Raw genomic sequence first — 24693 nt, 5'->3', positions numbered from 1 at the left:
GTTTATGCTCTAGGACCAGACCTTGAATTAAATGTAAAAATTTTTAGATTTATGCCAGTTTAGTTAATTTTATTTGCCAATTTCTACAAAAATGCTCTCTGTTGCAGTGGCATACGTATGTTTGTGTGTGTGTGTGTGTGTGTGTGTGTGTGTGTGTGTGTGTGTATGAGATAGAAAGTTTGTTCCACTTTGGGTTTATGCTCTAGGACCAGACCTTGAATTAAATGTAAAAATTTTTAGATTTATGCCAGTTTAGTTAATTTTATTTGCCAATTTCTATAAAAATGCTCTCTGTTGCAGTGGCATACGTATGTTTGTGTGTGTGTGTGTGTGTGTATGAGATAGAAAGTTTGTTCCACTTTGGGTTTATGCTCTAGGACCAGACCTTGAATTAAATGTAAAAAATTTTAGATTTATGCCAGTTTAGTTAATTTTATTTGCCAATTTCTGTAAAAATGCTCTCTGTTGCAGTCACATACATGTGTGTGTTTGTGTGTGTGTGTGTGTGTGTGTGTATGAGATACAAAGTTCGTTCTACTTTTTATTTATGCTCTAGGACCAGATCTTGGTTTATTTGTAGAAATTTTCAGATTTATAATGGATTTAGTTTTATTTTTTTGACAAACAAAATTTTAAAAAGTCATTTTTTGCATTTTCCCATTCATTTCCAAAGACCTTAAAAGGTAAATTTTTTTTTACACACCTTTAGAACAACCAAATCAAGCCCAGTTTTTTTGTGCATGTTTAGATAGATTATTTAGGAAATGTCACCGAGTTTCATGCCCCTGCGATGAAGGTAACACTTTTAAAAAATGAAGGAAAAATCCATTGGGGTCATTTTGACCCCAAAGGATGATTAAAGGTTAAAAGTGCATTTCCAAGTAAAATATAATGGTCATTTGATCTTCTGAAGAGAAGTCTGTTCTTCAGTCACCACATCACATAGTCTTTAACTTAAAACAGTATGCTTTACTTATGTCACAAATCATCCTTAAAGACAAACTAGAATTAATTAGACTAAATGGTAAATTATCTACAGGTAAAAGGTTTCAGGATACTGGTTTCAGTTTAATAGAATCTACAAAGAGTTCTAGAGCACTACGTACAGTATAGGATGTTAAGAAATATGTTATTAAATAGGTTGCTTTGTTTTGTGCATCAAAGTTTCAGATGTTTGTTTACTGTGTCTTGATGTCCTCAGTGAGTTTCGAAATCTAGGAAACAAGACACCACTTTTAAATAAAATGTAGATGATTTCTTAATTTTACCAGGGTATGATTTTATCTAAATATGTTGATGCATAATAGAATTTCAATCCCAAATTGATTCCACTGCATCCATTGCCATTGATACACTAATATCCTTGATAAATATCCCTAAAATACCTGTGTCCACAGCGTAAGATGACTCTGTTGGAGGACAACCATCCATGTGCCATGTACAACTACCTTGTGCATGTGCAAACAGGCCACAGAAGAGGAGCTGGCACCACTGCCAAGGTGAAACACACTGTGTCTATATGCTTGTTTTCACTTCTCAACTTTGATATGTTTAAAAGGTGCTTAATTCAATTCTTTGTCAGGTTATGACGACCCTCCAATTCAAAGAAGGGCAAAGTGAACATTACAATTTGTCCGACCCTGAGAAGCCAGTGTTTGAGAGGGGAGGGGTGGATGTGTTCCTGCTCAGTGTGCCCTTCTCTCTTGGAGAACTGCAGAGCATTGACATATCGCATGACAACTCAGGTGGAAGCCCTGACTGGTGAGTGTCTACTTGTCCCGGCTTTTGCATGCTTTTTCGTATTTTTGCATAGCAAGGCAGAAACAGAGTATACTTTAAAATGAGGCGAGGATTTTATGTTGTTTATTATTCCTTTTTAATGTTCACAATTAAAGTCACAAACAAGTGCATGATTAAAACACGATTAAAATGTGTATTTAAATAAAACTAAATAACTCCATAATAAATAAACACATTTAAATATAGAAGAGTACTGAATCTATAAGGTCACATGATAGTTTTTGACAAGTGATAGATCTTGAAAACTCACCTTATTCTTTATCTGATAATGTAAGACTAGCTTTCAATCAAAGAATGATTTCTGATTTCATTAAAGAAGCTAATTTCACTTTCAAAATTCTTCCTTAATGTATGGCAGAGGTGTCCAATCCTGTCAATTTTTAGCGTCAATCCTAATCAAACACAACTGGACCATCTAATCAAAGGCTTTAACATTACCAGAAACATCTAAGAAAGTGTGTTTGGGAAGGTTGCATAACACTGTCCCACAGGAGCAGGACTGGACAACCCTGAACTATGAAGTGATGGGTGAAGGGAGGTATGCATATGAATGAATGAGGTTGCATATGTCTCACATCGCAAAATGTTCCTTCAGGTACTTGGACAGAATCTTGGTGCAGGATTTACAGACGCAGGAGGTCACACACTTTCTGTGCTCCACGTGGCTGAGAGGTGAAATATGCAAGAGGACCTTCAACTCAGCTAAAATGAATGAAGTTGCAAGCTTTGGGTAAAACCTTTAACTTCTACAATCTAAAAATTAAAGCTATACCTGCACTACAAGTCAAACGTTTGAACACGTGTTTGAATAGTACCGGTAAGGTCATCCAAATGATGAAATAGCATAATTGGCAGAATGGGAATGATGTAGTGACCAAGAAATTACACTCAGGACATTATTGTTTGGTTTCATTTAGATTTAGAAGATTTAGAACATTTTGATCTGAAATGTAAATGACTTTTTGTTTTATGAAAATAATATCACTATTATATTCAGTTCAACATTCTCTATATGCATTTAAAACAACAAGAAACTGCCAAGCTTTAGAGAAGTTCTATTAGATAATAATTTACCCTCCCTACCAACCCCCATCCCAGCAATATCTTCCAGACCCGGACATCTTCTGGCTTCCGGGATGAGCACATCTGGGTGTCAATCGTGGACCCCCCACGGCGCAGTCCTTTCACACGTGTTCAGAGAGTGTCCTGCTGCATGTCTCTGCTGCTCTGCACCATGGCCATTAACATCATGTTCTGGAACCTTCCTGTTGATAAAGACTCTCCTGTCCTTCTAAAGATAGGTCAGAAAACTTCCCTGTGGCATTTTTCATTTTTTAAAATTATGTAATGCACAAATGCGATGCCACACTCTCAACACCACTCGGGTATTTTTAATGCAATGTGTCATGTTTGAGAGAGTCATGCTTTGAGGGAGCAGGTCTTGTTCATTTGCTTATTGCATATAAATATATATTTTTTAAGAATGCAAAATAATATTAGTTAGTTAAAGGGATAGTTGCCTAAATTAAAATTTTGTTCAAAACCTGCATGAATTTCCTTCTTCTGTTTTTTAAGTAACTACTAGAGAGCTGCTGTAGCCATTGACTTCCATAGTAATAGAATTTTCATTTTGGGTGAATTAGCCCTAATAATAGTATTTACTTTTATAAATGTACACAAAATATTTTGTTGGATATTACAGGCTCTTTTGCACTGACATGGCAGGAGTTCATGGTGGCAATAGAGAGTGGCCTTTTCATGTTCCCCATCAACATCCTGATCATTACTATCTTCAGACATATCAAGCCACGCATTCTCCTGAACAAAGAGAAGGATGGCACCTCCAAGAAAACAACACCAGCTGATGCTGTTTCTATGAACTCTATCATAAAGGTTCTTGCAGAAGTATTTCCAAAGCATGATAATTGCTGCAACAATGCACATTTATATTATTGTAAGTGAATGTTCTGTTCCTATACTCTTAGGAAACCATAGACCTGTTAAATCATCTGAGCAAAAGCCCGAAAAACATGCTGGCTGCCAAAGAGATACGGCCGGAGACCAGTGGCGATCTTTTCTGGGCCCTGAATAAAGTGAATGATGTCCTTCAGATTATGCAAGGTTGCTTGATGAGTATTATTTCTTTTCTATGTGTTCCTAATATTTAGCATTATGTCAGTGTCTTTTATTAATGATACATGTACTCAAAACAAATCAGTGTTATTTTAGTATCATTGTGATTCTATAAGAGCTTATATTCATATTTTGAATTAGTTTTTATTTTATATTCTCCATTTTTATTTCCATGTTTTATCAATTTTGTCATGGTTTGTTAGGATAGAAAATATTTGGCCGAGATACAACTATTTGAAAATCTGGAATCTGAGGATGCAAAAAAAAATCTAAATACTGAGAAAATCGCCTTTAGCGATGCATATTACTAATCAAAAAATACATTTTAATATATTTACAGTATAAAATTAAAAAAACAAAAAATCTTCATGGAACATGATTTACTTAATATCCTAATGATTTTTGACATAAAAGAAAAATCTGTAATTTTGACCCATACAATGTATTTTGGCTATAATTGCTACAAATATACCCCAGCAATTTAAGACTGGTTTGGTTCTCCAGAGCCACACACACACACACACACACATATAGTTATAACTAAAACGTTTTAAAAGTTTAGTTAAACTAAAATAAATCAAGTTTAAGTATTTCTATTTCAAGTTTATTTTAATTTGAGCTATTTTGCAAAATTAAGGACTACAATGAAAATGTAAACTTTAAATATATTCTTCTCTAATGTGGCATGATGCTTAATTTTAAGGAATCCTTCATCAGAAATATTTAAAAAAAAAAAATGTATTGTACGTATTGTACATCATAGCTCTGTTGTGTGTTCTCTTTCAGTGGAAAATGTTGGTGATCCTCACTGGTCGTACTGCAGCCGCTTTGTCTTCTATTCACTGAGCCACATTTCTAACCTGCTGGAGCATGTGGGAGAAAAGGGCTTTTTCCTAAACGAGGAGCTTCGGCAGGCACGTGGGACAGTCGGTGTCCTGCTGAAGAAGGCTGAAATGGCTACTCTCCAGCACGCTCCCCAAAGGTCAGGACTGTCACCTCTGCACATACTCTTATTGTACATGTATTAAAAAGATTATTCATTTTTACAAGAAACCTTTTATGATCTCTTTGTCCTTCCATATTCCTTATAATCTTACATTCTTTGTATTTTCTAGTCTGTAATTCACTATCAGTATCAATTCAACACAACAACTGCTAGAGCTGGTTCTTTGAAATATTCAATAAGCAGATGTTCTTGTTGGCAGAATCCTGTTTCTTCTGTTAAAACAGATTTTGTTTTTGTCATTGTTGTTCCAGCCAACCAGTTGTGCAAGTACAGCAGAAGAAGCAGGGTTGGTGGTTGCCTTGGTGGTTTGTCTTTGTTGGTTGGTTCCTGCTTTTTGCCATGAGTGGTTTTTCCACCTTCTTTACCCTGTTTTATGGCTTCCAGTATGGAAGGGAGTCTTCCATACAGTGGGTGATCACTCTTACATTATCTCTCGTCCAAAGCATCTTCATCTTGCAGCCCCTTAAGGTAAGAACCAGTGGGTCTTCTTCTCAAGATAAGTAGAGACTTTAAGGAATAGCTCACCTAAAAATGACAAATGTCTGTCATTCTCTCCTGGAAAACAAAAGGAACACTGAAGAATGTTCATATACCATTTTTTTCTCTTTCACACAACAACAGCACACAGTGAGACCAAAAAAATTGGATAAATAGCACCATAAAAGTTGGCTAGTTTGTGGACTGGACATCCAAGCCTTCTGAACCCATAAATTAGCTTTGTGTGAAAAAAACTTGTCAAAACTTAATCTCTGTCAGAGCTTAAAAATGTATTGTGTCAAAGCAAGCATTAATGGTAAACTAAAGTATACTTTAATGTAATTTCTGTTGAAATATATTTACACTTAACAAACTATTTGTAAATGACGAAGCTGGAATTTAATACATTTTAAATATATGAATGAACCTCTAAACCTTGTAACGTTGAATAACATACTACAGTTAAAAATTATAATCAAGTACTTTACATGTCTTTTAGTATGTTAGTGAACACATTAAAAAGTGTACTTCTTTAAAATGTAGCAAAATATTATTAAAACATAATGCACTTTAAAGAGCACTTTTGAACAGTGGGTAAAGAAATCTTTACATACACTTAAGTGTAATTTTATATAATGAAATGTATTATTCGTTGTGATTTTATTATTCGATGTCATTTTAAGATTTTAAGTACACTACAAGTGAACATTCACTAAATTTCAGTGCATCTCTTTTTAACAGTGGTATGCTATTACTTCTTGAAAAGGAGTAGCTTGAACTATCTTCAAAATGTCTCCTTTTGTTTGTTTTCTGGAAGTCATACAGGTGTAGAATGACGCGAGTGATGTTGACTAGTAAATGAATAATGTGTTCTGTATTTTTGGGTGAACTTACAGTCTCAGTCTGCTCTCTATTTAATCACACTGATGTCTAGGAGAAACAACTGAGATCTCATGTGTGATTTCTCCTCCTAACTGTTATGGGTGACAGGTCATATTTGTGGCGATCTTCTTCGCCATGATCCTGAGGCCAGTAGCTGTGGAGAACAACGAGGAGGTTGAACTGCTCCTGCAGGGTGAGAACACGCACCAAAAAAAGAACTTTGTCTCTGCCAATATCAAACAGTGTTCTCATTAATTCTCTAATGCCATTTTACAGAGCAAAAGGAAAAATGTGAGAAATATGCTGGGAGGTCAATATCCTGATTACATCTCACCTCGGACTCAAATTGTAAAGAAGGAGGCTTGATTTGAGACGCCATCAAACTCACACAATTTTATTCTAGATTTTGGTGTTGGGAACAGATGATATGCCATTTCCATGTCTATGCAAATGACTGGCGTCTCACTGTCTCTTGCAGATTATAATCCATTTGTGTAGGCAGACTTTATATTTCAGGTTTATATTTTAGTAATTATTATTGTGTACAGGTCTTTGTCTCAAAATATAGTTACATATTATTGATTTAGTCTATACTGTTACAAAAATAATGGTGTATAGTTTAGCATACTTAAGTTTTTCTTTACTTTTTGTTTTCTGATCAAATCAGAAAAAAAGGGTTTTCTAATAGATTATGGCATTAATGTCATACATGAACATATTTACATTTTGGTGGGAAGTGTCTTTCTATACATTGCATTTTTTGGTTAACGTACTACAATAGCATATTGTCATTTCACTCACATTTTGGTAACTGTTGAGTAAATAGTACTGCAGTGTGTCTGCTGTAATTGTTGAGCTTTGCTTAATGTCATCTCAGTATGAGGGGTAGGTCAGTGTCAATGTTGAAACTATACTAAATTTTTTTTAAAAACACTGAATATTCTCACTATTATGTCTCAGTTTATGTAATTTATAAACTCTATAAAATGTATTTTAGTATAACTTCAATAAATAAGTTATTTTCCAATGCATTTCAGTGTATCAATCAAAATATATTTGACGTTCAGTGCTATTATGATCAACAATATTCAAATACACAATACTGTTGAAACGTTTTTGCTGCTTAATATTTTTTGTAAAAAGTATTAAGCATTTTTAACAATTAACAATTTAATAAATGTAAAAACGAATGAATGGATAAATAAAATGTAATAAATAAAATTTTAATGAATCCCTTCTGAATATAAAATGACTAATTTCTTCTTCATAAATAAAAGAAAGAAAGAAAGAAAGAAAGAAGAAAGGAAAAATCTTAGTACACATTTTTAAATGTTACGCAACAAAAAAAATAAAGCAAGAAAAGCAGTTTTCAACATTCATAAAAATACTAAATGTTTTTTGAGCACTGAAGACAGAAATTATGGCTGCTAAAAATTCTGTAATAGATCAAAATATGACTGATTTTTTTTTTATATATATTTTGATCAAATAAATGCCACCATGGTGAGCATAAGAGACTTATTTCTATAGATAAATAAATACATAGCTACATGTTTGAAAAATAGTGACGATAAAAATAAGCATTTGAACACAATTAACTACAAAGTCTGTTTTAAGGTTAGTTGAAAATTGTAAATAAAAATTCAAATATATCATGCACCACGTAATAGTTATCATATACAAAGACTCTGCACAGTCATAATTTACTCATTTACAAATTTTCTATCGGTAAAATCATTATCTATAGATAATACTAAAGTTTCAGTGGCTGAAAACTGTGAAATGTTCTAAATCAGCCATTAAACATTTAGCTGGTACTGGCAACGCAAGACCTTTTTAAAAAAAAACAGGATTAATAGTTGACGATGCTTCTGAAACATTTTCTTCAGCTCACTATTTTTAGGAAGGTGTGTCACTGCCTCACTTGTACATGCACTCATCTCAGCCGTGTCTTGCTTCAGGCCACACTTGTTCGCAGTCACATGCTGACGCTCTCTCACTATGCCTGGCCTCTGAAATCTCCTCTGGGTCTGTGTGTTTATACTTCACAGAGGTTAGATCCTGAAGGGACACTCAAGGCAGTGGGTTTGTGTCCCATGTCCCGTGTCCCTGTCTCTGTGCACCTCATCCTCCCCTTCAGACAAGAACGGGAGAGCTGGGGCCAGGGTTGCCAGGTTTCACAACAAAGCCCTCCCAAATTGCTACTCAAGACTAGCCCAATCACGTTTTGAAGGGGATCCCACGTTAAAAGTCACATTCTGATGGGGTAAAATGCAAGTTTCTGGTGGGGTTTCCCTAGTAAAGTTCGCATTTAAGGGGCTAAATATCACATTATAGAACCCGCGGACATGAAAAACAACCCGCGGCAACAGTGTTAAAGCCGTGAAAACCGTGGACTTGGCAACACTGGCTGGAGCTGTCCAAACTGCTCTCTATCTACTGTACAGTCGTGGCCAAAGGTTTTGAGAATTACATAAATATTAGTTTTCAAAAAGTTTGCTGCTAAACTGCTTTTAGATCTTTGTTTCAGTTGTTTCTGTGATGTACTGAAATATAATTACAAGCACTTCATACGTTTCAAAGGCTTTTGTCGACAATTACATGACATTTATGCAAAGAGTCAGTATTTGCAGTGTTGGCCCTTCTTTTTCAGGACCTCTGCAATTCGACTGGGCATGCTCTCAATCAACTTCTGGGCCAAATCCTGACTGATAGCAACCCATTCTTTCATAATCACTTCTTGGAGTTTGTCAGAATTAGTGGGTTTTTGTTTGTCCACCCGCCTCTTGAGGATTGACCACAAGTTCTCAATGGGATTAAGATCTGGGGAGTTTCCAGGCCATGGACCCAAAATTTCAACATTCTGGTCCCCGAGCCACTTAGTTATAACTTTTGCCTTATGGCACGGTGCTCCATCGTGCTGGAAAATGCATTGTTCTTCACCAAACTGTTGTTGGATTGTTGGAAGTAGTTGCTGTTGGAGGGTGTTTTGGTACCATTCTTTATTCATGGCTGTGTTTTTGGGCAGAATTGTGAGTGAGCCCACTCCCTTGGATGAGAAGCAACCCCACACATGAATGGTGTCAGGATGCTTTACTGTTGGCATGACACAGGACTGATGGCAGCGCTCACCTTTTCTTCTCCGGACAAGCCTTTTTCCAGATGCCCCAAACAATCGGAAAGGGGCTTCATCGGAGAATATGACTTTGCCCCAGTCCTCAGCAGTCCATTGACTATGCTTTCTGCAGAAGATCAATCTGTCCCTGATGTTTTTTTTTGGAGAGAAGTGGCTTCTTTGCTGCCCTTCTTGACACCAGGCCATCTTCCAAAAGTCTTGGCCTCACTGTGCGTGCAGATGCGCTCACACCTGCCTGCTGCCATTCCTGAGCAAGCTCTGCACTGGTGGCACTCCGATCCCGCAGCTGAATCCTCTTTAGGAGACGATCCTGGCGCTTGCTGGACTTTCTTGGACACCCTGAAGCCTTCTTTACAAGAATTGAACCTCTTTCCTTGAAGTTCTTGATGATCCTATAAATTGTTGATTTAGGTGCAATCTTAGTAGCCACAATATCCTTGCCTGTGAAGCCATTTTTATGCAACGCAATGATGGCTGCACGCGTTTCTTTGCAGGTCACCATGGTTAACAATGGAAGAACAATAACTGGCGAGCAGCCAGCCCCAGAGCTCACTCCAGTGTCGGCTCCAGCCCCTGTGTCTAGCCCAGAGAGGACTCCAATCTCTGTGGCCCCAGCGGGCAATTCCACAGCCCCCGAAGGCGGACAAGATGTAACTCTCACCCCGGTGGGCAATTCCACAGCCCCCAAGGGCGGTCAAGAGTCCACTGACGAGTCCATTCCAGTAGCCTCAGAGGGCAGCTCAGCAGCCCCCGAGGGCAGTCAAGAATCCACTTCCGAGTCTGTTTCAGTAGCCTGGGAGGGCAGTTCCACAGCCCCTGAGGGCGTTCAAGAATCCACTTCCGAGTCTGTTCCAGTAGCCTGGGAGGGCAGCTCAGCAGCCCCTGAGGATGGTCAAGAATCCACTCACGAGTCTGTTCCAGTAGCCCCGGAGGGCAGTCCAGAACCTATTCCGGAGTCCATTCCAGAGGTCCTGGAGGGCAGTTCTGCAGCTCCTGTGGAAGGTCAAGGGTCTGCCCCTGAACCCGCTCCATTGTCGGCTCCAGCTCCCGAGTCTGCTTCATTCCAGAGTCTGTCAAAGTCTGCTACAGATTCAATCCAAGAGCCTTCAAGGCCAGTCCCAGCACTCATTCCTGATCCAGTCCGACTTAAGGAAGGGGTACCTTACCATACTCCAACCTCCAAATCTCCAGAACTCCCCACTTCACCTACCACTTTCAAGCCATCCCTTGTCAAGCCAGTCAGTACTTCTACTTATGCCACCACCCGTATCCCTATGGCCCCGTCTTCTCTGCGGCGAGGCTTTAACCATACTCAAACCATGCCTACTGCCTTCAGTTCTGCCCTGTCAGGCTACACCCCTGGACTTACTCCCACCCCCTCTCATGTGCTGCCTGGTTGCTTTGGTCCTGCGACATCTGCACCCCCCTGGACTTGTTTGCCTAGTTTGGACGCCAGGAAGCGTCCTTTGGGAGAGGGGTACTGTCAGGGTTCTGCCCTGGCAGCTGTGTCTATTTTGTCTTTGTTTTGTGTTTCTCTGTTTTCCCTGTGTATGACCACATGGCTGTGTCTCTGTTTATGTTGGCCATGTGCTCCTTTCGTCCTGCCACCTTGTTTCCCATTACCACGCCCCCTTGTTTAGTCCTTGTTTGGTGCTCATTAATTGATTGTTCTCACCTAGTGTTTGTGTGCTTTCCTTCCTATTTATTGTGATCATTTCCCTCATGTGGTTGCTGGTTCGTTTTGTACGTGAGTTAGTGTTTGCTTAGCTTGCTAGCTAATCTATACTATAGTATAGATTATATATATAGTTTTTCCTTGTCTGGTATTTATTAGTTTAAGTTTATCTTGTCATTGTTTATTCTAGTCTAGTTTAAGTGTTTCTTTTTGTTTGGATCTCATTTTTTATTTTCTCGTGAGTTTGACTTGTTCTTTAAAGTATTTATTTTCCCCTTTGAGTTATTTTCTTGGTTAGTTTTTCCAGTTATTTCTAGAACTCTTGTTTTGTATTTGTTTCTTTACCTTTTTAGTTAACTTTAGTTAGTTAGCTTGTGTTATTTCTCTAGTTCCCCTTTTACCTTGTTTCTAGGTCATAGCATTCTTGTCTGACTTTTTGCCCTTGTTTATTATTATTATTATTATTGTTCTCTTGTTATCTTAAGTCTTGTCTAGTGTTTTGTGAGTTCTGTCTGTTCCTGTCTTGCCTGCTGCTTTCTCCCTGGCCACTGGGTCTCCCCGCCTGGAGGTCTGACGTGTGTGGCTTCACCTCCATAGCCAAGTGCCCTTGGTTCCTGGTGCTGTGGTCTGGTCCCTTGCACAGCCTCCTCTACAGTCCTGCACTCGGTTGTCACCCAGGGCCCCCTCTGCGGTCATTCCCCCATCTGCCTGCTACATTGTTGTATGCCCTATTCTACTGTCTGGACTGTTCAAGACACTCCCCCCTATCGTACTTTGTCTAAATTGTCAATAAACGTCCTTTGTTAATTCTGCATCTGGGTCCTCTCCCTCAGTAACCTTGACAATAAGGACTATGCAATTCATCTGATCACTCTTCATAACATTCTGGAGTATATGCAAATTGCTATTATAAAAACTTAAGCAGCAACTTTTCCCATTTCCAATATTTATGTAATTCTCAAAACCTTTGGCCACGACTGTAGTAATGGAACGAATCGCCAGGAATAATTTGCATGTGGCAATCTGAGCCCTTTTAAAGAAGTTTTTCTGCCAAAATAATCAATGTCCCTCGCAATCCCTCAGATGACAGTATTTGATAAGGCTTTTTTGAAGGAATAATTAGCCTATATTATACACACAAAAAATAAATTGCAATATAATTTATATAACAACACTGAAATATGTAATATCAAGGTTTCTTTCATTATCATGAGAGCTGTGCTGGTCAAAATGTTTTGCTCTACTTTGTTGAAACTGACTCAGTTTTGACTAGTTTAATGCTATTGTGAATCACACTGAATTTATTCCAACAGTAGGTAAAAATTTACTGAGAAAATCTGTGTGAGAAAAAAAATGTACGTCTTGCCATGTGCATATATACATCGTGCAATAATTGTATTACACGTGCACACATGGCAAAACACGTGCAATTTGCTTAAAATGATAAAAATGCAAATATGGCATGAACAATATACGTTTTCAGAGATCTTGCAGTTTTGTGGGGGAAGTCTCATTTGGAGTGCAGAATAAACAGATCGAGAAAAACAGTAACGTTAGAAGATTATTATTACATAAATTGTGTTACTTCACCCCCTAGTGGTTTTAAAGCGTATAAGCCGATGGAGTGCTATAACGTCACAAGTACAGCCTAACGCTTGTGTGTGTGTGTGTGTGTATGTATATATATAGATATATATATATATATGATAGATATAGATAGATAGATAGACATTCATTTATATGTATTCATGCTGTTTTAACTAATGAAAAAGACTTACAGCAGTTTAATAAAGTTCATGTTGTGGTATCTTTCGTTTGAACAAATTAAAATTACTTATTAAATGAATCATTACTTTGGTGAGAAGTATAAGTTATGAGCAAATAGACTTTATTACATGGCATAAGATTTGTTTTCAATGCAAGCTAAAGCCAGTATCAAACATAAAACACAAATTAGTGTTATATAATCAAGTAGAAAGCAACCAAAACAACTCTTTCAAAACTTAAGACACTGACACTTTAAACAGTCAAATCCTACAACAAGTAAGTCAATGATATATGATAAAAAAACCCACCAAAGAAAAGAATTAGCATGTAAATACTTATTCAAATGTGGAGTCCATGGTACAAGCTGGCAGGAAAGTCACATTTCCCAGAGAAAGGCAACAGCTTTAGATGTGGAAACTAAAGCAAATTCAGTCCAGAAACACACACACACACACACACACACAAAGACAGGACTAGAAAAGGAGTGTTATTGTAGATAAAATACAAAGCCTTTCCTTTTGAGTCAAATTAAGATGGCTGACATGAGTAACTACGTTAACAGAAAAAATAATAGGAAACGCCTAACTTTAGGACACAGAGATTACTCTAAATTAAGTAATCTTTTCTTAAATTCTGTGCTTAGTTCACCAGAATCAAGCACACTTTGGTGTTCACCAAACCATAACATCAAAACACATTCTGTCAATAACAAAAAGCTGAGTCACTTTGCACAAACATTGTGATCCACTTACAATCCATGACAGTTGTTTGCAGAATCATAGTTCATTACACAACTCTGGGTGTAAATAATGGCAACAGGTTAAACCTGCTTTTTCCTAGAAAAGTCTGAGATTTCTGATTTGCTGGGGGAAAACTTAGACAAAGTTTTGTTCTTTGCTTTTTAAAGGGGTAAGTTACCAAACGCCGAAATTATAATCTAATCTTTAATATAAATATTCAATAGACTTCTCAGGTGCTCATACAAGGTGCAGAGATTATTACACTACAGATGATTAACTAGTTTTAATTGTCAGCAAGGCCCTCTAAGCAAAGTGCTCATTCAAAGGATAGGAGATTTGTCAACAGTCCATGTTAAGTAAAAGTCTAAAATGAGCGTATACATTTCTGCCACTGCCATTCACAAGTGTCTATACAGCATCCAATCCTTCATTGTGTTAAGTTACAAGCATTATATTACACCTCCACCAGAAGACCTGTGAGTATGTGAATATGGACAGGGTACATTGAACTATCCTCGTGTGGCAGCGGAGACAGATGTTCTGACTCCCAGATGTGCTCTCTGTAATTAGGTCTTCTTCTTGAGCTCTTCAAAGCGCCGTGACAGGTCGTCAAAGTCAATGTCGTCTGATGTGTTGGCTTTCGCTCCGAAGGAGGAGGCTGGGAGTGTGTCGGGAACAGATGGAAGTTCAGGAAGGGAAGAGTTGTCATAGATCTGAGCAGACGGGGCTGGGCCTAGAGAGAAACACAGCTTTCTTTTAGAAAGAAAAGCATCATAATACAAGCGATAAAACAATTATATTGGGAGAGAACACATACCTGGGACGACCTGGGAAGGATTAGAGGGTTTGACAGACAACTCATCGATCTTTAAAAACACATGAAAACATGTTAACATCTTATACATACACAGCAACTACTGCAAAGAATCAATACTGCTGTAGTGATATGTGAAGGATTAGAATTGTGAACCATGCACGGAGTTAGAACAGACCACCGTAGTGAGTGAACCTAGTTAATATTTGGAAAACCTGGGTTCTCATTTATAAAGGTGCGCACAGAACGATCCTAAATGTTGAAGTACATCACTCTCCAAAAGGTTTATAAAACAAACTAATTCTTAAATGGTCATACATACAAAGAAATTCAGGGATTTGCTAAATGCATCACTTTAGAAATTACAGTTGATCTTAAATTCATGTGCAATACAAACATGCATATTAATGTGATGTACAGAACAGCCATAAATATCCCTATATGGCATGCATACATTTTTCAGTTTAGGAATTTACAGAATTCCAGGAAATTATATACAATTAATGAATTTATATAACAATTATCAAAAAAAAACAACTGCTGATTTTCACATATAATATTAATGAATATTGTGATTGTATGTGTATCTTTACATTCTCATAATCAATGCCGGATTATTTTAATTACTGAAATATATGTGTACAAAAAGAATCTGTACACATGACCTTCAATTGGCTATGCATAAAAATGCTTTATGCAGTTTTTTGCTTTATAAAATCAGAAATCCATGGAATTTAGGATTTAATCTGATCGTATTGTGCGTTTTATAAATGAGGCCCCCGTTGTCACTGTGTTTGTCAATAGGAAGGATTTGTTGGGGTGAATGCTTCAAGGTGAATGTCACGAAAAGCAAAATCAAAAGAAAAAATCTTGCATTTCTGTATAATGACGATGTGTGTCATTTATGATTATAATAATATAATGTCTTACTGATCCAAACAAAATGCTTCAGTTTATGCAAAATACTATTTTTCTTTTCATTTTACAAGACATGTTCTTGACAACCCATATGAGATTCACCTTTTTAATATATATTTGTGTGCACATTTTCACATATAGCATATCTACTTAAATACTTAAAAGCACTTCCCCCAAAAAGCCATACACTTGGTGCAAGAGAGATCAGAATGTAGTGTTTCCGATCCTTTGCGGCCCGTAGCACATGCCTGTGTGAGATCAGAAGACTGACAACAGAGCAGGACTAACACAGCATGTGAACTGGAATAAACTACTCTTCCCTGCAAGGTGAACAAGTCGTCTCCGTCTGTCTGGAAGGGTGCGAGGAGTGGTGATCACTTGCACTTACAGATTCATAGGTGGGTGGGCAGCTGGGCAGCTGTGGGGGCTGCCCTCCTCTCACTGGAGCCTGGAAGTTGCTAAAGCCAACAGAACCATTAAAGGGCTCCTGTAGGGGAAACGTTATTTTAAATGGATCTCATCTCACAGCCAAACAATCAGACTTCTTAGATCGGTAAAGTAAAATGAGTTAGTCAGTGGTTGGTCTTACAGCTCCTTTGGGCATGGGGTAGTTGAAAGCTGTGGGCATGGGCATGGGCATAGGCATGCCTACAGCGGGAGCCGTAAACCCTCCTCCTCCTCCTCCTCCACCACCACCAGCTCCTGGCTTCTTGAAGTCACTGTCCACATCAATCAGATCGGCCTCTTCACCCAGACACACCTCTGGCTGTGAATGATACAAATAAGGAAAGCTGCTGCTTGTACAGATGAGAAAGTTGAAAAAAAAAAAGAAGAGGAAACTAATTCCTACCCGAACCATGGCATCAGGTTCATAGGGAACGTTGTAGTTTTTGGCGATCTCAATGAGGTAACGCTCTACCAAAATCTTGGGAGGGGCCTCCACGCTCAGTTTGTGCATAAGCTACAGAAATAAGGTGCAATATGAATTCACAATGGCTTAAAAGCAGCTTTAAAGAACCAGCTCCTTAGACATTTTTCATATTCTGACTTTGCCTTGGCTCAATCCATGTTCACAAGGTCCATTCACACCAACGAATAAAAGCATAACAGTAATCGTAACATTTTAATTAATAATTGTTCGAACTCCATAAGAATAGGGAAAATCCACACCACAAATGGAACACAACATGTGTGACCCTGGACCACAAAACCAGCCTTAAGTCACTGGGGTATATTTTTAGCAATAGTCAAAAATACACATGTATTGCTCAAAATTATCGTTTTTTCTTTTATGCCAAAAATCATTAGGATTATGAGGTAAAGATCATGTTCCATGAAGATATTTTGTTAACTTAAATAATAATAATAATAAGAATAAAATTTAATTTTTGATTAGTAATAAGCATTGCTAAGAATTCATTTGAACAAATTCAAAGGCGATTTTCTCAGTATTTTGCACCCTCAGATTCCAGATTTTCAAATAGATGTATCTCGGCCTAAAAAGGATCCTTATGACTGGTTTTGTGGTTCAGGGTCACAAACACATACACACACATATTTTTATATATATGCACATACACAAAAAAACATTATCATCTATTGATGTGGATGTCAATATTGTTATTGTAATGGTTTGCTTTTTAGTTATCGTTCTTGATGTGAATAAGCCTTAAAATGTTTCATCAACCAGGTAAAAGTCATATCTCTGGGGAAAATTATACACTACATAACTTTTGAATCCTGGGAATGGTTAGAGATGAAAAACTGCTTATCATACTCTAAATGAGCATCACACACACATTACCAGACTTGTTACAAACAACTAAGGATACCACTCCTTATCAAGCAGTATGATTTGAGGTAGATCAGGTGTGCTGTTACATGCCAAAAATCTAATACTTTTAGCATAATAATTACTTCAAGGAGTTTTGAAAATAACCTAATCCAAGAATGAGCAATAGTTATTGTAATATTTGCTCAAGTACACAGTACTACGAGTTCGATTTTGTGCCCACCACCTCTAAACAAATGTGTTTCATCATACCCTATCATTAACTGTTCCAATCTGATTTGTCCTGCATAGCTTTCCATACTCCTTGCTGTATTTGGCGCACAGCTGATCTGAAACCTGTAAAAGGAAGGGAAAAAGACATGACTATTCCAAAGTAGAACTACATCCTAGAAATAGATTAAAGACAGACACAAACAAAACCCACAATCTTCAGTTCTGTCACTTCTGCTTGCAGTCGAGGGGCAGCCCAGATGAGAGTGGACACTGCTTCTTGTAGTCCAGGGTCCAGTTCTCTGAAAAGAGAACAGAAAAATTCAAGAACATGAAAGGAAATAAAATCACCTTTAAAACAATAAAATAAAACGTTACTCACTTCATGGACTGTATTAAGCCAAAACGGGTGATCAGCAAATCACAGTATAACTCCAGGATCTCCATGGCCTCCACCAAATAATCCTCTCTGATGATGTGCTCGACTCTGATTCTCGCACGCTCATCTTTCCCGGCCGACAAGTAGTCTGCGATCTCCTTGCGAGCCTTCTGGGCTAATTCAGCTAATTCAGATCAAGCGAGTTCAATTCCGTTAAATCAACTTAACTCAGAACATCCCAAAACTTCAAACAATATGCAACTTGTAGACAACCAAACTTACTTTTCTTCTTCTCAAGAAGTTTGAGGCGGTTTATGACCAGCCTGAGATTGACACGAAGTCTCTCGGATTTAAACCCTCCAACAAACATGATGGAGACCTGCGGAGAGGAGCCAAACATCAGGTAAAAGGGGCAGAAAAGACTCAAATATCTTACATGGCATATATCAAGCATATATACAGATTTGCATTAGAGATATGCCTCCTGTTTGGTGAGTGACGTCACTGCCATGTGATGACAATAGAACAAGTCAGCTTTTAGAAACCTCCTTTAGTTTCGTCTAACACCCAGGAACCACAAAAACAGTGTAAATGATAAAAGTAATGATACCAGTAGTCCAAACAGTGGCAGGATTGTGGACTTATACTGTTGTACTGAATGATTTATTCATCATGGTGTCTACATAGTTCTCCCAATAACTACAAAAAACACCATGGTAACGTTGCTTGTTCCAAAATATAGTAATAATCTAGCACGTCTTGTTGGTTGCCCTCCTAACGTTACTTATTTAGAAACAGTGGATCAATTGTTAATTCGAGTCTATGCTGACTGATGACTCTGATTAATGAGTCACAACAGTTGGCCAAAACAAGAGTAAAATGACATAAGAGAAACGGAGTAACGTTAGCTGACTGACAAGCAGTCACTTGTTATTAATTATATGGCTCTATACTGAACGTACCGAACGTACAAATGATATTTGAACAGGTTTTCGGCGTGTCAGAAATCTGACTGTCCAAACCAGGAAGAGACTCGACTAGCGGCTGGAGAAGCTAAATAAAGCACTCAAGATCCTACAGATACTGACAAATCATCAAAACATCTTGAATATCTCATAAATATCGTACAAAACATATAATAGATATCATATTTACGTGTCAGCTTCTCTTCAGACGCTGGGAAAGAGTCGGTTTCGATTAGAATGTTTGGGCGACTGCTCCGTTAGCATTCACTTCCGCATTGGACGTGACTTAATCCGTGACGCCACACGTCACCTGATCGCCAGTGGAAAATCGCGTGTGAGGGGAAACCCCCGTCACTAGGGTGGACCAGTCACATGTCTGTAATGAGGTAATGTTTATGATATCGTTATTGACATCACATGACAAGATAATCTAGATATATATAGATTTGTAATGTTTTATACTGGAGTCTCTTATGCTCATCAAGGCTGCATTTATTTGATTAAAATACAGTAATATTGTGAATTATTATTGCAATTTCTAATATTGGTTTACTATCTTATACTTTAATTGGTTTCTGTGACGCAGCACTGAATTTTCTAATACAAAAGATACTGTAATAAATGAGCATATTACAATGATTTCTGAAGATCATGTGACAATGAAGACTGGAGTAATGATGTTGAATATTCAGCTTTGCTTCACAGGAATAAATTTTATTTTAAAGTATATTAAAATATCAAACGGTTATTTTCAATTGCAATAATAGCCTATTCAAAAAAAAAAAAAAAATTCTGTATTTTTGATCAAATAAATGCATTGATGAGCATAAGAAACTTCTTTAAAAAAAAAAACATAAATAATCTGTCCACCCCAAAAAATTAAGATTCTCTAATTTACTCACCTTAAAGCCATTCCAGATGTATATGACTTTCTTTCATGACATAAACACAAAGAATCCACATAACACAAGTAAACTGTTACTCATGCATGTATGACAGTTGATCGAAAGGGATTGTTAATAGTCAAAAGTTAAAATTTGTCTCATTTTTTGTTTCACTTCAAAAGATACTGATTCAACCACATAGGTCAGGTGGGTTACTGTCACGGTAACTGTGTGTGGTTTTAAAGCACCTTTACGAATCACAGAGATGGATTATTTGCCTAAAAATCTTAATTTGTGTTTACCTGTCCAGTAGAAAGAAATTAATATGCATCTGGGACAGCATGAGGGTGAGTAAAAGATGAGAGAATTTTAACTTAACAATCATATGCTGTTGGTATGCTAATCCAAGATCAACATAGACTAATAAGAATAAAGTACAACCTATTGTGTACTTATGAACTATGTGTTTTAATCTAGAGCTCCAAAGAAATGTAAATATTTTCATAATATCAGGTGTCTGAAGATCAAGATCCCAGTCATACAAAGATGATGTGTCTGAACAAAGTAAGGTTCTTGTCTGATGGGGCAAAACTCGCTCCGTTCCCTGGAAATTTAGAAAGGACATGTATTATGCCGTTGTGTAACCATTAGATGGCTGTATAGCCCTATATATCCATGACTGTGTATACCCTAGTTGTTGGAAACTCATAATTACTACCATGTAATAGGTTTTGCATTTGGATATATAGTTAGGCATTATTAAAGACTACCTTGATTTTCATTGCCCCCCCCCCCCATTTTTGCTTTATTATTACAGTAAAAAAAAAAAGCATGGTAAAAAAAAAAGGGTTTATATTGGTTAATTAACAGTTTAGTGATTGACAGTGCTGTGGCAAAATAGCATCGGTCATTGTTAGATACATTAAATTCAGTACTGTACATTATGTGCTGGGGGAAAATATGACCTAGTTTAAGACTGTAAATGTATGTAGATAACCAGGTCCTGTAATGATTGTCTTAAATCAAGAAAACGTACCGCAAGTATCCTGATAACAATGATGATAATGATATAAGTTGTCTGTATGGAGCCAAAAGAGTCTCAATAAAGATAAATGCACACACTACATTCACATATGCACACACAAAATTTCGTACATGCACACATATGATTCATAAATACAAACACAGGATACACAAATGCGCACAAAATTTACAAATGCACACACAAAATTTAAAAAGCACAGAAGATTCACAAATGCTTACAAAATTCAGAATTGCACACAAAATTCAGAAATACACACACAATTCAGAAATGCAAACAACATTTACAAATGCGCTCAAGATTCACAAATACACAGGACAAGATTCAGAAATGTATTTCTGATGCACACACACATATATCTTGATTTACAAACTGCTTGCGGTCTGTGAACTTCATTGCATTTGTTTGTGAATTTTGAGACTCCCCTGACTTGGCTCGACACACAAATGCCTTTTTTTAAACAGGGAATGATCTGCAACCAATCAGATATCTCCCTTCTTTTAGCCAATCACAAGAACGCACTCCACGTGGGGGATTGTTTACTTATAAACCAATGACATAAACGCGTTCACACAGCGCCTGCCTGTGGTGCAGCATATTATAGCCTACTTATTTATGAAATTGTATGAAAATACAGATGTTTAGATTACAATTCAGGTTTATTTTTTATTATTTTTTACAAAATATAAATTTAAAAATGTCTCAATACATATAGCCCAGTGACTGCAGAAAAAAAGTTAACCATGGATTCATAAATTTGCAATAGGCAATTATTTCATTTTATTGAAATATTTTAATGAAAGTAAAAAAAAAAATTACACCTTTTTGAATATTTAAATATATCTAAATATTCTTTTGGATGCAACATAGAAGTCACTTTAATTATAATATTCGTTCCCTACATGAAGAGAGAGTCAGTGGTCCACTGCGAGAGGAAAGTGGGTCGCCGGCTGCGTGAGGTAAGTGAGTCGTTCGCTGCGTGAGGTAAGTGAGTCGTTCGCTGAGGAAAGCGAGTCGTTCGCTGCGTGAGGAAAGTGAATCGTTCGCTGAGGAAAGTGAGTTGTTCGCTGAGGAAAGTGAGTCGTTCGCTGATTGGCTTATAAGTAAACAATCCCCCACGTGGGGTGCGTTCTTGTGATTGGCTAAAAGAAGGGAGATATCTGATTGGTTGCAGATCCTTCCCTGTTTAAAAAAAGGCATTTGTGTGTAGAGCCAAGTCAGGGGAGTCTCAAAATTCACAAACAAATGCAGTGAAGTTCACAGACCGCAAGCAGTTTGTAAATCAAGATATATGTGTGTGTGCATCAGAAATACATTTCTGAATCTTGTCCTGTGCATTTGTGAATCTTGAGCGCATTTGTAAATGTTGTTTGCATTTCTGAATTGTGTGTGCATTTCTGAATTTTGTATGCATTTGTGAATCTTCTGTGCTTTTTAAATTTTGTGTGTGCATTTGTGAATTTTGTGCGCATTTGTGTATCCTGTGTGTGTATTTATGAATTATGTGTGTGCATGTATGAATCCTATGTGTGCATATGTGAATGTAGTGTGTGCATTTATCTTTATTGACTCTTTTGGCTCCATATGTCTGTGCTATTCCTAAGAAATCACGTCAACAATGTAGTGTAGCAGCAGATAAATACTGATAAAATAATACTACAAAAATCTTTAAATCATTTTATATCATTAAAATGTAACAGAAAGCCGCTACAGAAGCTCATATCCACCCGCAAAACTGACGCCTTCACTTTAGAGTTGTGACGTTCAGGGGCGTAGCAAGCTTTTCAAAAGTGCGGGGAATGGATGTGGTTTGTTTATAAACAATAAAAACGATGAATACAGTGACAGAGGGGTACAATTAAACGCAGGGCTTAAAGTTCTCCGGCACTGTGCCGGATTTCTGGCTTGCTGCGTTTGGCTGGGAAAAAAAATAATCCTACATTAAAAAAAAAAAAAAATCAGAAAAGGAGAGAAAAAAATGCCCACACAAAGTTTTTTCTCTTGTGGTATAAATAATGTAACAATTTACTTTTTTAATATGTTTAATATTAAAATACTTTACGTTTTTAAACATTAAAATAATATACACTTTTCTTTCATAGTTCTTCAACAGGTATGCAAACAATGTCACCATTTCTCCCTTTTTTTCTCCTCAACAGGTAACGTTACAATCAAACACAACAGGTAAGTATCCACAAAAGTATTCAGCTAATCAACAAACCATGCAAAAAATATCAAAATCAGTTGCACTGGCAATGAACCCATAAATACACTGCTTAACAATGGCAGTTTGTCCCCCCTCCTCGTCAATTCCCTGCCTTCTTCATCACAGTTATGTTATACATTGCATGCCACATAACGTTACATAACCGAATTTAGCTAGCTGCTGAACAATATCCCAATAATAGCAATTAGCATTAGTCTAAAAATCGAAATATAATACCGAAAACACTCCACATGTCAACAAAACGATAACAGAACATCTTCCCAAACACAATATCAAGCTTATTTAAAAACCTCGAAAGCATAAACACTCATTCAAAGTACCTGGAAAAGGGAGATGTAAATAACCATAACCATAAGTTCCCGCCTCCTCAGCACGAGCTGACCGATAAGACCCCAAGAGAGGCGGGACTTAAGGCAGAACAGCCAATCATCAGCCGGTCACACTCAAAGCCGGTCACGGTTGCGACGTTCGCGAACGAACCGATTCTTTTGAACGGCTCATAAACATGAACAATGGGAGCCGAGTCGCGGCTGGAGGGGAGCCGTTCTTTCTGTCGTTCTTTTATCCTATGCGTGTTTCACACAGATGCACACAAATGAGCTCCTCCGCGAGACAGAACAGTTATAGGGGGAGGGGCGCACCCAGCGCGTGATGATATTAGTTATGAGTTGTGCACGCATCCTTCACGTGAGTACTCCAGTGGAAAAAAACCCTGCGTGCCTCTGTCATTGTCAGCTGTCACAGACATTCATTGCAGCCCACTTTGTTATTGTTCATTGACTTGAAGGGGCTGATGTCCTATTTGCAAAGTTTACAGTAGTAATTGTATGTAGTATGTAGACATTTCCATTTTATTTATTCACATTTTATCTACTTTAAATATTTTTGGTTTTCTATCAAAATGTTCTTGTGTGATAACAATGTTCTTGTGTGGAAGTGTTTGTAGTAAAAGACATGGTTTTAAATTTACGCAGCACAATACGCAACACAATAAGTAAAAAAAAAACAGTAATATGTCCTCACTGGATGCAACAAATGCATTGTTTGTAATGGGTTTTATTGGTTTTGTCTCATCGTGCCTGAACACGCATCAGAGTATGTTAAGGGGTGAAACATTTCTATCATACGCTTGAGGTATTCAGCCAATCACAATGCACTTGATAGCTGGCCAATCAGAGCAAACCTCGCTTTTCAGAATGATGAGGTTTGTAAAATCAATGTGTTTCAGAAAGGCGGGGCATAGAGGAGCAACAATAATTTACAAAGGTAAAACGTTGTGTTTATGTTTGTATGAAAAAATTAAGGTAATATTTAAATCACACATTAGATCCAAATATATCTTCACTACGATGTGTAAATTGTTGAGAATAAAATTATGTGACAATGGTCAATGGAATCTAAAATCATCAACACATTAAGGGCTGGAGTCAAATTCACATCAAAAATCAAAGTAAAGTAAATAAATAAATAAATTACAGACTGATCCAACATGCACGAATTTCATCATGGAAACTCATAATGTAAGTCAGTAGTGTCTGTGGCCCTCGTGAGGCTGTATGCACTGATGATGTCTGTTATTACAATTTAAAAGATTCTAATCTGTGTATGTGTGTATATGTGTGTTTGGAGTGTTGAGGAGTTACTAGTTACATATAACATTTTATTACATGCAACTTAATTACAAAATAAATGTAATTAGGAAGGGGTTACATTTGAATATTTTCACACATATAAATTTTATTGATTTCTTTCCCAAATTGCATTGACTTCTAAAATATGAAAACCAATGTTTCATGAGTTTAGGACCCAAAACAGGACACATTCTATAACTGTTTCCCTTCTTGGT

The 24693-nt window shown here is 37.2% G+C and overlaps 2 protein-coding genes across 3 annotated transcripts; one reads left to right on the top strand and one right to left on the bottom strand.

Moving 5' to 3' along the window:
- Nucleotides 1-1402: 1402 nt before the first annotated feature.
- Nucleotides 1403-7245, top strand: pkd1l3 (polycystic kidney disease 1-like 3). Its single transcript, XM_059537018.1, has 10 exons — nt 1403-1499; nt 1583-1761; nt 2396-2530; nt 2899-3101; nt 3503-3693; nt 3786-3921; nt 4720-4915; nt 5191-5407; nt 6407-6491; nt 6575-7245. The coding sequence occupies exons 1-10, from the start codon at nt 1404-1406 to the stop codon at nt 6619-6621; spliced, it is 1485 nt and encodes a 494-aa protein (XP_059393001.1). The 5' UTR covers nt 1403; the 3' UTR covers nt 6622-7245.
- A 5735-nt stretch (nt 7246-12980) lies between these two features.
- ist1 (IST1 factor associated with ESCRT-III) lies at nt 12981-19023 on the bottom strand. 2 transcript variants are annotated; one of them, XM_059537016.1, is made up of 10 exons: nt 18885-19023; nt 18012-18108; nt 17733-17913; nt 17565-17652; nt 17393-17476; nt 16199-16309; nt 15938-16114; nt 15737-15835; nt 14434-14482; nt 12981-14349 (listed from the first exon to the last, which is right to left on the bottom strand). In XM_059537016.1, the coding sequence occupies exons 2-10, from the start codon at nt 18097-18099 to the stop codon at nt 14183-14185; spliced, it is 1044 nt and encodes a 347-aa protein (XP_059392999.1). In that variant the 5' UTR covers nt 18100-18108; nt 18885-19023; the 3' UTR covers nt 12981-14182. The 2 variants fall into 2 exon arrangements, with proteins under 2 accessions (XP_059392999.1, XP_059393000.1); XM_059537017.1 differs by lacking the exon at nt 14434-14482 and having other exon boundaries at nt 15727-15835.
- Nucleotides 19024-24693: the final 5670 nt, after the last annotated feature.

This window comes from Carassius carassius, chromosome 3 (genome assembly GCF_963082965.1).
Source record: "Carassius carassius chromosome 3, fCarCar2.1, whole genome shotgun sequence".
Classification (NCBI taxonomy): domain Eukaryota; kingdom Metazoa; phylum Chordata; class Actinopteri; order Cypriniformes; family Cyprinidae; genus Carassius; species Carassius carassius.
This window is presented reverse-complemented; position numbering and strand designations above follow the sequence as displayed.

Excerpts from the sequence above, each read along its gene's own strand:
- pkd1l3 (XM_059537018.1), top strand. The coding sequence starts at position 1,404 with ATGACTCTGTTGGAGGACAACCATCCATGTGCCATGTACAACTACCTT. Across the intron at positions 1,500-1,582 it reads GAGCTGGCACCACTGCCAAG|GTTATGACGACCCTCCAATT; the intron begins GTGAAACACACT and ends ATTCTTTGTCAG. Across the intron at positions 4,916-5,190 it reads CTCCAGCACGCTCCCCAAAG|CCAACCAGTTGTGCAAGTAC; the intron begins GTCAGGACTGTC and ends TTGTTGTTCCAG.
- ist1 (XM_059537016.1), bottom strand. The coding sequence starts at position 18,099 with ATGTTTGTTGGAGGGTTTAAATCCGAGAGACTTCGTGTCAATCTCAGG. Across the intron at positions 17,477-17,564 it reads AAGTGACAGAACTGAAGATT|GTTTCAGATCAGCTGTGCGC; the intron begins GTGGGTTTTGTT and ends TTCCTTTTACAG. Across the intron at positions 14,483-15,736 it reads GCCCACCCACCTATGAATCT|ATCGATGAGTTGTCTGTCAA; the intron begins GTAAGTGCAAGT and ends GTGTTTTTAAAG.